The 15,180-nt window shown below is 40.0% G+C and overlaps 2 protein-coding genes across 2 annotated transcripts; both read right to left on the bottom strand.

Moving 5' to 3' along the window:
• Nucleotides 1–1,749: 1,749 nt before the first annotated feature.
• On the bottom strand, nt 1,750–3,221 carry LOC146401445 (olfactory receptor 2G3-like). The gene is made up of 2 exons (XM_084970524.1): nt 2,993–3,221; nt 1,750–2,633 (listed from the first exon to the last, which is right to left on the bottom strand). Exons 1-2 carry the CDS (start codon nt 3,219–3,221, stop codon nt 1,750–1,752), a joined length of 1,113 nt encoding a protein of 370 aa, XP_084826650.1.
• Nucleotides 3,222–5,704: 2,483 nt separating this feature from the next.
• LOC146401446 (olfactory receptor 2G6-like) lies at nt 5,705–6,631 on the bottom strand. Its single transcript, XM_084970525.1, has one exon. The coding sequence runs from the start codon at nt 6,629–6,631 to the stop codon at nt 5,705–5,707; it is 927 nt and encodes a 308-aa protein (XP_084826651.1).
• Nucleotides 6,632–15,180: the final 8,549 nt, after the last annotated feature.

The following is a 15,180-nucleotide window of genomic DNA, read 5'->3' on the forward strand; positions in this document are numbered from 1 at the left end:
TGTGAAAGAAGGAAAGAAACAAGTAGAAGGCCTCAAGAGGGAAAACAACAGGACAGAAAATTCCCTCAAATAGGAATAGGATTTTTCATGCCCTGGACATGGAACATATCTGCCTTGAGCAGGAAAACATCTCCTGGGAGAGAAAATGCGGTCCCCAGCCCTGTGGGAAGGATGTAAAAGGGAGAAAAGAGTGAAAATCAGGCTAGAATGATCCAACTCTCATCCCTGGAGAAACTGAAAACAACATTCAATGTGTTCTTATGAAAGGCAGGACTATCAGGTGAGGAAATGAGGCTCAGAGAGCAATATTCACCCAAGAGTGAGCCAGGGTCTAATATGGATTCAAGGCTGTGCTGCCTCAAAGGCCATGAGATTCTAAAAGAAAGGAAGTTCCAAGTCTTGAATAGATGCCATAAGAGGTCACCTTTGCCCCCTTCACATTTCCACAGTTGCAACTGTCCCTAGCTATTGCTTTTTTTTAATTTTGTATTTTCTTTTTATGGCCAAACCCATGGCATATGGAAGTTCCCAGGCCAGGGGTGAAATGAGAGCTGCCAGCTGTAGGCATACACCACAGCCACAGCAACTCGGATCTGAGCTGCATCTGCAACCTGCCCTGCAGATTTTGGTGACGCTGGATCTTTAACTCACTGAGTGAGGCCAGAAGATTGGACCCACATCTTCATGGATACTAGTCAAGTTCTTAACCCACTGAGCCACAGAAGGAACTCCCTTTGCCATTTCTCTTATCCTTCGGTCAGAAGGGGTGTGAGCAGGATGACCACAAACACCTCCAAGATGCCTGAATTCATCCTCATCAGTCTCTCCCACCTGGCCAACCTCCAGGGCTTGCTTTTTTCTCTCTTTCTCACCATTTACCTGCTCACTATGGCCAGCAACCTCCTCATCGTGGTACTGTTCTCAGCTGACACCACCCTCCAGTCCCCCAGGTACTTCTTCCTTCCAGTCCTGTCAGCCCTGGAGATTGGCTACACATCTATCACAGTGTCCCTACTGTTTCACTATCCTCAATGGTCAGAACCACATCGCTCGCTCTGGCTGTGCTCTCCAGATGTTCTTCTTTCTCTTCTTTGGTGCCACAGAGTGTTACCTCCTGGCAGCCATGGCCTATGACCGCTATACCACCATATGCTCAGCCACCAGATGTGCCAGTGTCCAGCTGGGTCGGCCTGGGCCTGTGGAGCAATGGAAGGAAGGAAGGCTGAAGAAAAGCATAAGGGGGGGAGGGTAAGAAACAGAAATGAGGGAGTTTTTATTGTGGCTCAGCAATAACAAACCTGACTAGTAGCCATGAGGATGCAGGTTCAATCCCTGGCCTCATTCAGCAGGTTAAGGATCCAGCCTTGCTGTGAGCTGTGGTACAGGTAACAGACGTGGCTTAGATCTGGCATTGCCGGCAGCTACGGCTGTGATTTGACCCCTGCTCTGGGAACTTCCATATACCAAAGGTACAGCCCTAAAAAGAAAAAAAAAAACAGAAATTATATGAATAATGGACATTTAAAAAGTGTGAGGAGATATTGCCTTACAAAGGCCCAAAAGAAGCCTGGGAAAGAGGATGAAGAGGACGGATAATTCTGAAGCCAATAAAAGACAACAAGGCTGACTACGAAGGTTACATGTTTTCCTTATAGATTAGTAAAGTACTTTAGAGAAGGAGTGTACAGATGACTTTGGTTTCTTTTTACTATAAAAAAAAACTGACAACTGTGTGCTCTGCTTTGTTTTTTATGAGCCCAAGTCCCTGCGAAATAGTCTTCTCATAGCTCCTTTCACATCTTTATTCCTCAGTGTGTAGATGAGAGGGTTGAGGGTTGGAGTCAGCACCGTGTAGATGAGGGAGATGAATTTCCCAGAAGTATGGGCGTAAGAGCTGTTGGGCTGGATGTACACTGCGGTGATGGTCCCATAGAAGAGGGACACTACCATCACGTGGGATCCACATGTCCCCAGGGCTTTGCGCCAGGCCTGGACTGACTTGATCCTAGTAACTGCCTTGACGATGTGTCCATAGGACGTCAGTATCAGTGCTAAGGGCAAGAGGAGCAAGACCAGGGATGCAATGAATAGCTGGACCTCATACATGTGGATGTCCACACACGCAAGCTTAATCATGGAAGGCACCTCACAGAAGAAATGATGGAGCCGCCGGTGTCCACAGCGAGGCAGCCAGAGGGTGACAGTGCTCTGGATGAGAGCGTTTCCTACTCCACTCAGCCATGCAACCCCTGCCAGGGCCTGGCACAGCCGTGGGTTCATCACAGCTGCATAGTGGAGAGGTTTGCAAACGGCAGCATGGCGGTCAAAAGCCATCACAGCCAGGAGAACACACTCAGTGGAGCCCAAAGCCAGGGAGACATAGAGCTGGACAGCACAGCCCAGGGCGGTTATGGTCTTGGCTGGTCCCCTGAGGTTCCACAGCAGCTGGGGGACAATACTGGTGGTAAGGCAGATATCAACTAGGGAGAGGTGGGTGAGGAAAAAGTACATGGGTGTTTTGAGATTAGGGTCAATGGAAGCGATCAGAATGATGATTGTGTTTCCCACCAGAGTCAGGAGGTATGATGCCAAAACAACCACGAAGAGTATCCCACACACGTATACACACAATACTTCAACAGAAATGCTGTGAAAGATCAATTCTCAGTCATGAGCTGGTTCCTTATTTATAAGATAATTATAAGAATATGTTCACTTTAGGCTTTCAGAACGACTCTATTCCACTATGACGCAAAATTTATCATCATACATGTACCACATGACCTCTTCTCACCCAGATGAACATCACTTAAAGCCAGAATCTCAATTTACTCCTAAAAGTTAAGAGTCATAGGCATGGTGCCGATATAAAATCAAGGCATCAATAGAAGTGAGTAAGTTAAAAGAGAGGAAGTTTTCCAGTTTTGCAGACTGAGATTTTCATGGTAGTATGAAAAAGAATGTTAAGCCATAGAGTTCAAATTATTATTACCTTGAAATGCCAACTTGATGCCTAAGGCCCTCGTACTGGTTGTAGGGACTGTTATTTGAGATGGAGCACCCTGAAGATCAGCAAGGCAGGAGAGGCTAGGAGAGGTCACAGGACAATGAATCTGGAAAGATCCCAAGGACACAGATCTCCCAGTATGGCAATGAATATCAGGCTCTGTAGTATCCAGAGAAGAACTGTCCCAGGAGATGATTCCAAAAGATACTTTCATCCCTCTGATTGTTTACTTTTGTTTCAATCTAAGTCAAACAACATCACCAACCAGCACTGAGTTGTTTTCTCATTTCTGTCATATTCACACTTTTTCAAATCATATAATCTATACATGTAAGTGCATATATATTTAAAAATATGTCCTATTGGCTCATTTCTTCATATTTTCTGTCTTTTTAATTTTAGCCAGTTTGGTGGTATATATCATGATTTCAATTTGTACTCCCCTGATAACTGATGAAGTTAACTAGATTACTTCACATTTCCAATTGCCTAATAATTGCCTAAAAATACATAAATGTGAGAAACTGAAGAAAGCAGTCTTTGGCTACAGAGTCAAGTAAATTTTACTGCCCAAATTCTCCTTTTCCCTCTGCAGTTTAATCCTGGCAGGTCCAGAAACTGAACTTGTCAAGTTAGAGGCACAGAGGAAGATGCAAAAGATGGAAAGTAGAGACTCTCACAACACTCAGATTCCCACTGCAGGGTCTCAGACAGGTACAGGCTCAAGCTGGGGGAACAGAATCTTTAAATGTAAATTGTGTTGGCTGACAGTGGGTATTTTAATTACTTATATGAGAATACTTTATTAATATAGGGGGACATTTTTTACCATTTGAAAATAACCCAAAATATTATGACACACTCTAAAGACATAATCCAGAAGCAGGGAAAGAACTGCTACATGGTATGGAAAGAATGAATAAAGGGATAAAATTATTGTTCTTCTGTCTTAGTCATGCCCCATGAGAAGTCTCATTTTATCAGTAGGTAAATATGAACTGAGTTTTACTAGGTGCCAGACAGTCTGCCAAGCATGCTGCAGGCATTACTTACTGCTCGCCACCCTGTGAGGTTGGGAATGTCATAGGTTTGGAAATGCTACCTTCTAGAAGTTAATTTGCCCTGGGAATTAGAACCTAGGTTTCCCCGACTCTAGAGTCCATGCCTTTATATAATGCAAAATATTCTCCCAAAGATCATAGGTACAACCTATGTCCAACCTCCTTAGCATAATATATATGTCCCTTTGTGACTTGGTCCTTTTTCAGTCTTCCAACTGTATCTCCTTTCATTTCCTAATATATTCTCTCTCCTCTGGCTATAACAGACTCCTTAAATTCCTTAAGATCCTTTTTTTCTATATGTTTATATTAGTACACGAAAGATGACCTGGCAACACAGAGGAAGAGAATACAACTGGGCAACTAAGACACATTTGTGAAAGAAGAGATTTAAGCTGGACTTTGAGAAACAGATATGGTATAAATTGCGTAACTTTAAAAAAAGAAAAAATATTCAGAAACTGCTAGGTGTTTAAGACGTTCATTGGTGTTTTGTTTTGTCTTGTTTTGCTTTTAAGGGCTGACATAGTGGTCAGTAAAGTGCAAAAGATTATATACGGCTAATGAGTACAAAAGCAAAATTTCAGAGTAAGGCAGTCTGGCTTCAGAGTCCATATGTAAATCACAAAGACACCAGGGGAAGAAATACGGCATCAAATAAGTTGGAATATAAGATTTTGCCTAATAGACCCTGGGTCCATATGAAACTAGATTATATGACCTTCAGGTATTTCATTAAATTATTAAGTAATTCTGTATAGAATATTTGTAAAAACCAACAGTTTTCTTTTTTCAATTTTAATTAGATTCATAGATCTGTTCCTTTACTATTTTTTCCTTTTTTTAAATTAATATTTATTTTATTACAATATAGTTGATTTACAATGTTGTGCCAATTTTTGCTAATCAACAAAGTAACACAGTTTTATATGTGTGTGTATACACACACACACACACACACACACACACACACACACACGCACACACACTTTGGTATTATTTTCCATCATGGTCTATCCCAGGAAATTGGCTATAGTCCCCTGTGCTATACAGTAAGACCTTGCTGTCTATCCATTCTAAATGTAAGTTTGCATCTACTGATCTCAAACTCATTTTACTATTTAAAAAAAAGCCCACATTTTTAAGTTTTGATGTATTTATTTCTTGAAATAATTGGAATACTGTGTACAAAATGTTTTAAATAATACCATACCAGGGCTCTCTAACAAAGAAAATACTACTGTAATTTCCTCACACTAGCATATACTTCTCAATTTTCTATTTACATATCAAACACTATTTAATTCCCTAGTCGGACATGTAAGCACATATATATTGGGTAGATTACAGAATCTCCCGATCTGAACCTGAATTGCAGCCCTTCAAAGACGTTTAATAAAAGGAAGCGTGAGTATGTGTATACCACACATGCACTCATACACACATAAGGTTCCATGAGCTGTTCAAGTTGAATCTAAACGCGCTGCTTTTTTCTAAATTGTGTTAGCCACGTTACACTTAAATACAGACAGAGAAGTAAGCAATACACACACTTTCTACTTGGGAGGAGTGATTTAACCTTAGGTCTCTTTAATTACTTTCCACAACAGAAAGTCACTATTTCCCTGATTTTTCCTTAGGAACTTGGTCCTCTTCTCAGCAGTCTTCTCAGGGCTCCCTTCACATCCTTGTTCCGCAGAGTATATATCAGGGGGTTGAGTGTGGGGGTGACAACAGTATAAAAGAGTGTAAGGAACTTGCCCTGACTTCGGTCATAGGATCTCTTTGGTTGAATGTATATGGCTGAGCTGGGCCCAAAGAAGAGGAACACCACCAGTAGATGGGAACCACAGGTCCCGAGAGCCTTGCGCCAAGCTTGGACGGACTTAATTTTCATCACGGCTTGGACAATGAATCCGTAGGAGACCAATATCAATGCCACAGGAAGAAGAAGGAGAACTAACGTGGCCACAAAAAGCTGGACTTCATTTGCCACACAGGCCAACTTGATCATGGCGGGCACTTCACAGAAGAAGTGGTGCAGGTGGCGATGTCCACATCGAGGAAGCCGAAGGGTGATGGTTCCTTGGATGAGAGTGTTTCCTACTCCACTGAGCCATGCTACTCCTGCTAAGGCCTTGCAAAATGATGGGTGCATGATGCTAGTGTAATTAAGAGGTCTGCAGACTGCCACATAGCGGTCAAATGCCATGATGGTAAGGAGAACACACTCAGTGGAGCCCAGGGACAGGGACACATAGAGTTGTATGGCACAGCCCACTGGCGTGATGGTCTTAGCTGGTCCCTTCAGGTTCCAGAGGAGCTGGGGGACGATGCTGGTGGTGAGGCAAAGGTCAAGAGAGGAGAGATTTGTGAGGAAGAAATACATAGGTGTGTGAAGTCTGCAGTCCAGGCAGGAGACCAGGATGATGGCTGTGTTGCCCAGGAGGGTCAAAAGATAGGATATCAACACCACCACGAAAAGGAGGACCTCCAATTGAGGCTGGTCTGAGAATCCAAGCAAAATAAAACTTCCCCCAGAGGTTTTATTGTTTTGTTCCATTAGTCTGTTCTTGTAAAAGAGAAAAATGGATATGGAATTCAGTTGAGGGAAATAGCACTATTACTATTTACTTATAATATTTCAAGTGCTTAGATTTTTTTTTTTTACTGGTGAATTTTTCCAAAGGAAAAAAGTCAATGATTAAAAAGGTATTTTTTATTTTTTATCTTTTAAAGGTATTTTTTAAAATAAAGGCATTCTTTTGTGTCATGATTCTTGACTCAATAAATATTTGACCTTTTTTTCATGTAACCACCCTTTTTGCCACTTTTTTGATAGTTATTATTAAAGGTAATTTTCTTAAAGAAGAAAAGAAGCTTTCAGTTTGGGTGGCTATATAATTCTGTGAGTAGAAGTGGGAGGGGGAAAGGGTAGGAAAATAAACACCCGGTATGAAATGAATAATGAGTGATCGTTTCTACAGAAATTATAAGGCAAAAATAATGGGCAACAGTGAGATAGTGGATCAGAAAAACAAATGGAATATATTTTGCATCTTTTGTTACTCACAAAGCAGGTTATGATAATATTTCTTACAACTGATTATCTGATTAGAGTGTGACATAGGGTCAGCTACAGGTGAATTTCAATATACAAGGACACTAAATAATTTTATAAGTTATTTAGCAACTGACATGATTTGTTGTAAGTTTCTATATCTCAAAGTTGATGGGAAAAAAGATATTTGTGATACATGCACATAAAAACAAAGATGCACAAACTCAGATATGCACACATTTGTCTGGCTTTTTATTTTAAAAATTTAGATAAAAAAGGTAAAAACTCACCCACACACACCCATTTAAGGACAAGGTACTGGCATTTGGCAAGTTAATGAAAAGGCAAAATATGTCTTTGTCACTCATTTTATGCTCTGCAGGACAAAACCAATCTGAATTATTAATACATTCCACCAAACCTCTTCACTTACCATTATTCTACAAGATCACCATTTGAGTCCCCAAATTTTATGCTCTAATGACAGTATCTTATTGAGTCATTTACTTTTAGGAATAATAAAAGCTAAATTTGTCAGTTTATTCAGCTATACTTTAAAAAGTAAAATTTTGTCTTAAATGGGATATATAGGAGTTCCCATTGTGGCTCAATGGGTTAAGAACCCAATTTAGTGTCTGTGAGGATGCATGTTCGATCCCTGGCCTCACTCAGTGGGTTAAGGATCCAGTGTTGCTGCAAGTCGTGGGGTAGTTCACAGATGCAGCTCGGATCCTTCGTTGTTGGGCCTATGGAATTAACAGCTGCAGCTCAGATTTGACCCCAGCCCAGGAACTTCCATATGCCACAGATGCAGCCTTAAATAGAAAAAGAAAAAAAAACTAAATAGGATGTATACAATATTGAGATTTTATTTTTTAATTTTACTGAAGAATAACTGACAAAATTATATGTACTTAAAGTGTACAACATGATAACTTGATATTTATATATTGCAGAAATTACAAAGATCAGGAAAATTAACATACTCCTCCCCTCACATAATTAACATAGTTAACTCTTTTCTCTCTGTGAGGTGAGAATGCTTCTGATCTACTTTCAGCAACTTCCAACTATACCACACCACATTACTAACTAAAGTTACCATGCCCTAAGTTAGCTCCTCAGAACTCCTTCTTTTAACTGAAAATATGTACTCTTTGACCTACATTCCCCATTTACTCCTTCCCCACACCCTCCAGAACTCAGTTATATCCTCTATTCTCTATTTCTTTGAAACTGTTTTTTTTTAATTCACCACATAAGTGATATCATATAGTATTTTCATACACGTTGTAGCAAATGGCAGGATATCCTTCTTTCTCATGGCTAAATACTAGACAGATAGATAGATAGATAGATAGATAGACAGACAGATAGATCAAACTCATTTTCTTTATCCATCCCGCCAGTGAAGAACATTAAGGTTATTTCCATATCCTAGCTATTGTGAATAATGATGCAATAGACATGATGTGCAGATGTCTCTTTATATATATATATATATATGGAATTAACAGCTGCATATATATATATGTATCAGTCTCTGAAATACTGATTTCAATATTGTCAAATATATCCAGGATTGGGATTGCTGGATCATACGGTAGTACAATTTTTAATTTTTTGAGGAACTGTCATACTGCTTTCCAGAGTAGCGGTACCATTCTACATTCCCACCTGTAGTGTATAAAGGTCAGCTAAATTTGAATATTTTAAATTCCAGAGCTAAATGTTTTTTTTCATTTAGAGCTAAACATTTAAATTTGCATAGTTTATAAAGAGTTCTACTAGGAAATTTTTAAATTCATGCTATAAATATTCCTACATTCTGCATATTCCTGATTCTATATAACATAAAATACTAATCTATTCCACACTGATGAGTTGTAGCTTTAGTCATTAAGAGTCATATTTCAGTAGTTTCAACAAATACTCAGATCAAATCCAAGCATAAGAAGTTATTCCCATCACCTCTGAAATAACATACTTTACATTCTTTTTAAAAATTTAGAGTTCATCTCAAGAGTGACCACTTTCAGAATATAATATCTTTCCAAGTAAATTTACATGTTTCCCAACATACATAAAGGGAAGTTCAGGAATTAGCAATTTTTAGCTTAGTATCAAAATTCAAAATCACACACTTTAGTGGGATGTTAGATTCAAAGGCAACTAGAAACAAATTCTTGGTATTTAATTTTTACAAAAAAGAATAACATTAATGTAGGTGCTTATGAGTGTACTATTTATTATGTCAGTCATAAATGATATCAAAATCATCTAATTATTTCTCTCATATCTTTCTATTACAATACTCTGACATATTTTTAAAACATTCGGATTACAAGGAATTTTCAAGTGGATCCTTCTATTCCCAGTCATTACTTTATACTAACTTCCATTATGCTGAAAAATACTCTCTCCCATCCACTGAGAACCAGCTTATAAACTGAAGGTGAGACGTGTAGGCATTTCCCTTCTCCAATTCAAGTCTAAGACATATAGCTTGAAAAGAGTTTTTTAACAGGATCTGAGAGAGTGGTCGAAGATTAAGGATTGAATATATATATGTATATATATATATATTCATATATGTGTGTGTGTGTATGTGTGTGTGTAGCTTGAAAAGAGTTTCTGAATAGAATCTGGGGAGAATAGTCAGAGATTAGTGGATGTATGTGACTATACATATAAAATTTCAACCCACAAAATAGGATTGAAAACAGCTATCACTCCAAATCTGAAACATGAAAAAGGCTACCACGTGCTATTTGGACAAAAGAAATACCTAGAGGAAAATCTTTCTCCTTTGGGCAAAAAGTCCCAGACCTTTATTTCCCTCATGCAGGTTTCTGATCATTTCCATGGTGAGAACACTGGTTCTATTTGACACAGATGCATAGAGGTCAGACCTCAGAAAGGACTCCTGAAAGGGGAATCTCCAGGAGAGACAGAGTGAGTCATTCGAGCACCATGCTGACTAACGTACCCGGAGGCCACTCAAGAGGGAGACAGATGCGGTGGCCTGAGAAACCAAGACAGGTTACTCACATCCGCTAGGTCACCCCTGCCCTGGCTTTGGCTTGGTCAGCACACAGAAGAGAAGAGTGGTGACAAGACTTCAGCATGTTACAATTGCTCCCCTGAAGCAGCTAGCACAGACCAATGCCTACGAGCTAGATGAAAGTAAATGTTTCTTGAGCTGTAGTCCTCAGAGAAAATCAAATGAGAAAAAAATCAGAAGCACATAGGATATAGATGCTTAAGACCTGGGGGATCTGTATCTCCAAGTTGCTAATTAACCTGGCATTGCAGAGTGTCCAGAACAGGGCTTTCTCAAGAGAGAAGCATGAAGAAAGGCGTTTCCCAACTGGACATCTGTTTAATCACCAGAATATCACAAATTCTGTCACTCACACCCCAGCCCCTCCAATTTATGTGTTCTTATAATAGTCTTTCCTGGGGATTAAGAAAAGAAAAAACCTATGGCATTACTATTAGAATTTAGCTACATAATTGGATAAGTGAGACTTGTTTCTCTTTTGTAGCCAGTGGTTTTCATTAACAAGTATAAATAGTCTTCAATGTCAATTAATATTAACCGTAACACAAGTCCCTGAGTAATACTTTACTATAAGAATACACCAAATTATCTGAATAAATTCCATATTATTGGCCATTAAACATGTTTACAATTTTACCTTAAGTTAAACTGGTATGATGAACATTTTTATAAATAAATATAAGCTTTCTAATTAAGTTTTCATATATTACTTTATAGATATAACTTTGTTTCCTTATTTATTTATTTATTTTTAGGGCCGCACCCACAGCTTATGGAGGTTCCCAGGATAGGGGTCAAATCGGAGCTGTAGCTGCTGGCCGATGCCACAGCCACAGCAACACCAGATCTGAGCCATGTCTGCAACCTACACCACAGCTCACGGCAATGCCTTATCCTTAACCCACTAAGCCAGTTCAGGGATTGAACCTGCGTCCTCACAGATTCTAGTCAGATTTGTTTCCGCTGAGCCGCAATGGGAACCCCTGACATTGCTATATTTAAAGGAGCTGAAAACATACATATTTCTTTTTTTTTTGTCTTTGTCTTTTTTTTTTTTTGCCATTTCTTGGGCCGCTCCCACGGCATATGGAGGTTCCCAGGCTAGGGGTCGAATCGGAGCTGTAGCCACCGGCCTACGCCAGAGCCACAGCAACGCAGGATCCGAGCCGCGTCTGCAACCTACACCACAGCTCACGGCAATGCCGGATCCTTAACCCACTGAGCAAGGCCAGGGTCCGAACCCGCAACCTCATGGTTTCTAGTCGGATTCGTTAACCACTCCGCCAGGACGGGAACTCCTAAACATCCATATTTCTAATGTCAGTGCATAAGAGTGCCCCCACTCATTCCAATTCAACAATTAATTCTGCCTTACAATCTGCTAGGTTAAAAAAAAGTACGTATCACGATGGCTTTTGATTCGCCTTACATAAACCTTCCAAATACTAAGTTTGTACAAGTATTCATCTGTATTTTCTCCAATTATGAAAGCAAGAGCCATATTTTGCAGTAAAGTCTTTACCTAGTTAATTCTTTTATGTATATTCATTAAATTGGTTAGCCAGAGATCTAATATTACCATTATTTTAGTGGATCATAATTTGACCCATTAAATAATATATTAATTCCTCACTGATTTGTAGGACTAAATGTTTTCTGGTGATCATTATTGTTGTTGAATATTAATGATTAAGCACAAGTAAATATATTTAATTGAAAGATGGTATTGAAGCGAGTTATCCAGTAGCACTTTCTGAGAGTTGAAATACTACATATTAGAATGATATGTTGCTTTCCAGGTAGTCAGAGTTTAGTGCTAGAAAAGCAATCTCTAGATGTGTTGCCATTGTGGCCTTTTAATTTAATACTGATCAGTTGTTCTCAGCACATAAAGGAATCTTAAAACCAGTCTATAATTTTCCAAAGGCATCTGTGGTGTTGTGTAAGATTAGGTTGTGATGATGAATGTCGGAGTAATCTAAAATATCACACAAATCAGTAATTGAGTTCTTCATCCTGATTCAAAAGGAAGGCCAATATTTTCCATATTCAGAATAAGTGTTTCTCAAGTAGCCTTTCAAGGGAGAAAGAACTGTTACTGGTGCCAGTAATGCCAACTATTTTAATGCTATATAAATGAACTTGAAAATTTATTGCTTTGGATTAAGGCTTTGTCTTCCATGGAAATTTGTAAAAATATGTAATAGAAAATAGATTTTTTTTGGTTTGTTTGTTTGTTTTTGGTTTTTAGGGCTGCACCCAAGGCACATGGAGCTTCCCAGGCCAGGGGTCAAATCAAAGCTACAGCTGCTAGCCCACACCACAGTCACAGAATTGCCAGATGCAAGTTGTGTCTGCAACCTACACCACAGCTTATGGCAAGGCCAGATCCTTAACCCAGGGAGTGAGGCCAGGGATCAAACCTGCATCCTCCTGGATTCTAGTCGGGTTCGTTAACTGTTGAACCACAACGGGAACTCCAGAAAATAGATTTTTTATCAACAGAATATGATTTGAATTGGACCAAGTATTTCATAAGAAGTATACTTTTTGGAAAGGAAGAGAGTAAACGTCCAGAGGGAGGGACCAGCTACTAATTATTAAATGGAATCCTTTACAACAGGGAGACTCTAATGCATAAATGGGTTACACAAGCGATGGCTGAAAACTCAAACAGTGGATTGTGAGTTAACCCGGAAATTAGAAACAACTAGCAGCCGTTACCACTACTGGACTTAAAGAAGCAAAAGTAGCAAAAGGACCGGGATCCCCTGGGGGAAGCAGGGACAAGAGTAAGCCTGCCAGGGGAGCTGGAACCAAAAAAGGGGATCAGCACCCCAGCTAGGAAAGCCTCCCACAGCCCAGTGGAAGGAAGAAATACCCTGGCTTCTCTTTTCATTTTAGTCTCAAGCCAGGGTCTCCCAGGTGAGAACTGGTTGATACAGAAACCTGGGCAAAGCAGCCTTTGGGCACCAGCCCTCCTATGATACAGAACAGTGTTGGAAAAGGAGAAGGAATGACCCTGCTGAGGGCAAAAAACCCAGGACTGGCACACCTCGCAAACATTTCTATCTCCTTTTGGTGGTGAGAAAGGTTACAGAAGGAAGAACATGACAGAGTCTGTACGTCCGTTGTTTCTAATGTTTACAACCACGTCCCTCATCAGAAACATTTTTGGTCAGGCAAACCCAATACATGAACACTTTTATTTCCAAATTATACACATGTATTATTCTATAATATATTTATATCCTTTGTAAAATATAAACTACGCCCCAATGGGTCATCACTTCATGGGATGTACCCCATCTACTTTAGAGACAGCTACAGAAAAACCTCTTCTATTCTTCTAAAAGTGGTAACAATACTGTGTGTAGATCATAATTTCTTTCTGATATGAAGGTATTATGTTTAACCACTTATTAAATGAGTTTGTGAATTTGCAATACTCTCTCCTTTTACACTAGAAAGCAGAGTCCACTTCGTCCCCATCATTTCCTATTTCCCTGAAGTCTATAGGTCATTACTTAGATCCTCAGTAACTGCATATTAACCTGATGCAGGTATATACAGATGTCGGCACACCATGCACAAAACTGAGTTTGGCAAACAAAAAAAAAGTTTAGCGAGTTACCATTGTGGCTCAACAGAATCGAACCCGATTAGTATCCATGAGGATTTGGGTTCAATCCCTGGCCTTGCTCAGTAGGTTAAGGTCTGGCGTTTCCACAAGCTGCTGTAGGTTGTAAACGCGGCTTGGATTTGGTGTTGCTGTGTCCATGGTATAGGCTGGCAGCTGCAGCTCCAGTTCAACCCCTAGCCCAAGAACTTCCATATGCCACCGGTTCGACCCTAAACAAACAAACAAACAAACAAAAGTTAAATGAATTAATTTTTTAAAACAAGTATTTCAAGGGAGTTCCATTGTGGCGCAGCAGGTTAAGGATCTGGCATTGTCACTGCATCTGCTTGGGTTGCTGATGTGGCACGAGTTCAGTTCCTGACCTGGGAATTTCCACATACTATAGGAGTGGTCAAAAAATAAATAAAATAAGTATCTTAAGATACTATCTAAATAATACTGGCACTTTTAATAGCATATATGATAGAAAGTAGGTGAAGTGACCTTAATGGGCTTTGCAAATGAGCAGAATGTAAGGATGTTCTCATAGTCTGGAACTATAATTGTCCTTTCTGTTATCCCATATAGATGCCATCTCCTGTAACAACACGAAGGTATCTGACTTGGATATCTTTACAACAAAATGCATGTGTACATGCATGTGTGTACTTAGAAGGTGTATGTCACTGACTGTCTTCCAGGGGAAACAGAAGCACAAGCCTCCGTGGTGCCTCTCTCTCCAGAGACCTAGGTCCCTCTCTAAAACAGAGACGGGAAGGTGCTTGGGAAGGAGAACTCCAGAGGTGTGTGCTGAGGAAACGAGCTAATACCATCCATCTGCAGAGAGCCTGAGCCGCGAGATCCCAGGAGAGAGTGAGCTGACAAACTGCCTACCTGCGATTCCTCCACTGCCTGTCCTGGATCTGTGACCGTGATGGAACTTTTCATCAAAGCCACCAACAGCCTCTATAGCTGGATTGCCATTCTTTCTATAAGGTAGGTCTTTCTTTAGCATGTTATGGCGGAAAGGGGAATTTATTTTTAAAATTGAGGAAATCCAGAGCTAATTCCCTTTAGAAGTGAACAAAAGCAGTTTTTCAATATATACACCAACATTGACCATATATATATATATATATATATATATTTTTTTTTTGTCTTTTGTCTTTTGTTGTTGTTGTTGCTATTTCTTGGGCTGCTCCCACGGCATATGGAGGTTCCCAGGCTAGGGGTTGAATCGGAGCTGTAGCCACCCGCCTACGCCAGAGCCACAGCAACGCAGGATCCGAGCCGCGTCTGCAACCTACACCACAGCTCACGGCAACGCCAGATCGTTAACCCACTGAGCAAGGGCAGGGACCAAAC

Source organism: Sus scrofa, chromosome 7 (assembly GCF_054392235.1).
Source record: "Sus scrofa isolate SSC_HxYL_T2T_F1_AM1 chromosome 7, Sscrofa_HxYL_maternal_Yorkshire_Landrace_v2.0, whole genome shotgun sequence".
In the NCBI taxonomy this organism is placed as follows: domain Eukaryota; kingdom Metazoa; phylum Chordata; class Mammalia; order Artiodactyla; family Suidae; genus Sus; species Sus scrofa.

Bases quoted from the DNA above. Each gene is read 5' to 3' on its own strand.
- LOC146401445 (XM_084970524.1), bottom strand. From the start codon at position 3,221: ATGAAAGTATCTTTTGGAATCATCTCCTGGGACAGTTCTTCTCTGGAT. The intron at 2,634-2,992 runs GTAATAATAATT...TTTCTGTTGAAG, and splicing joins CATCAAGTTGGCATTTCAAG to TATTGTGTGTATACGTGTGT.
- LOC146401446 (XM_084970525.1), bottom strand. From the start codon at position 6,631: ATGGAACAAAACAATAAAACCTCTGGGGGAAGTTTTATTTTGCTTGGA.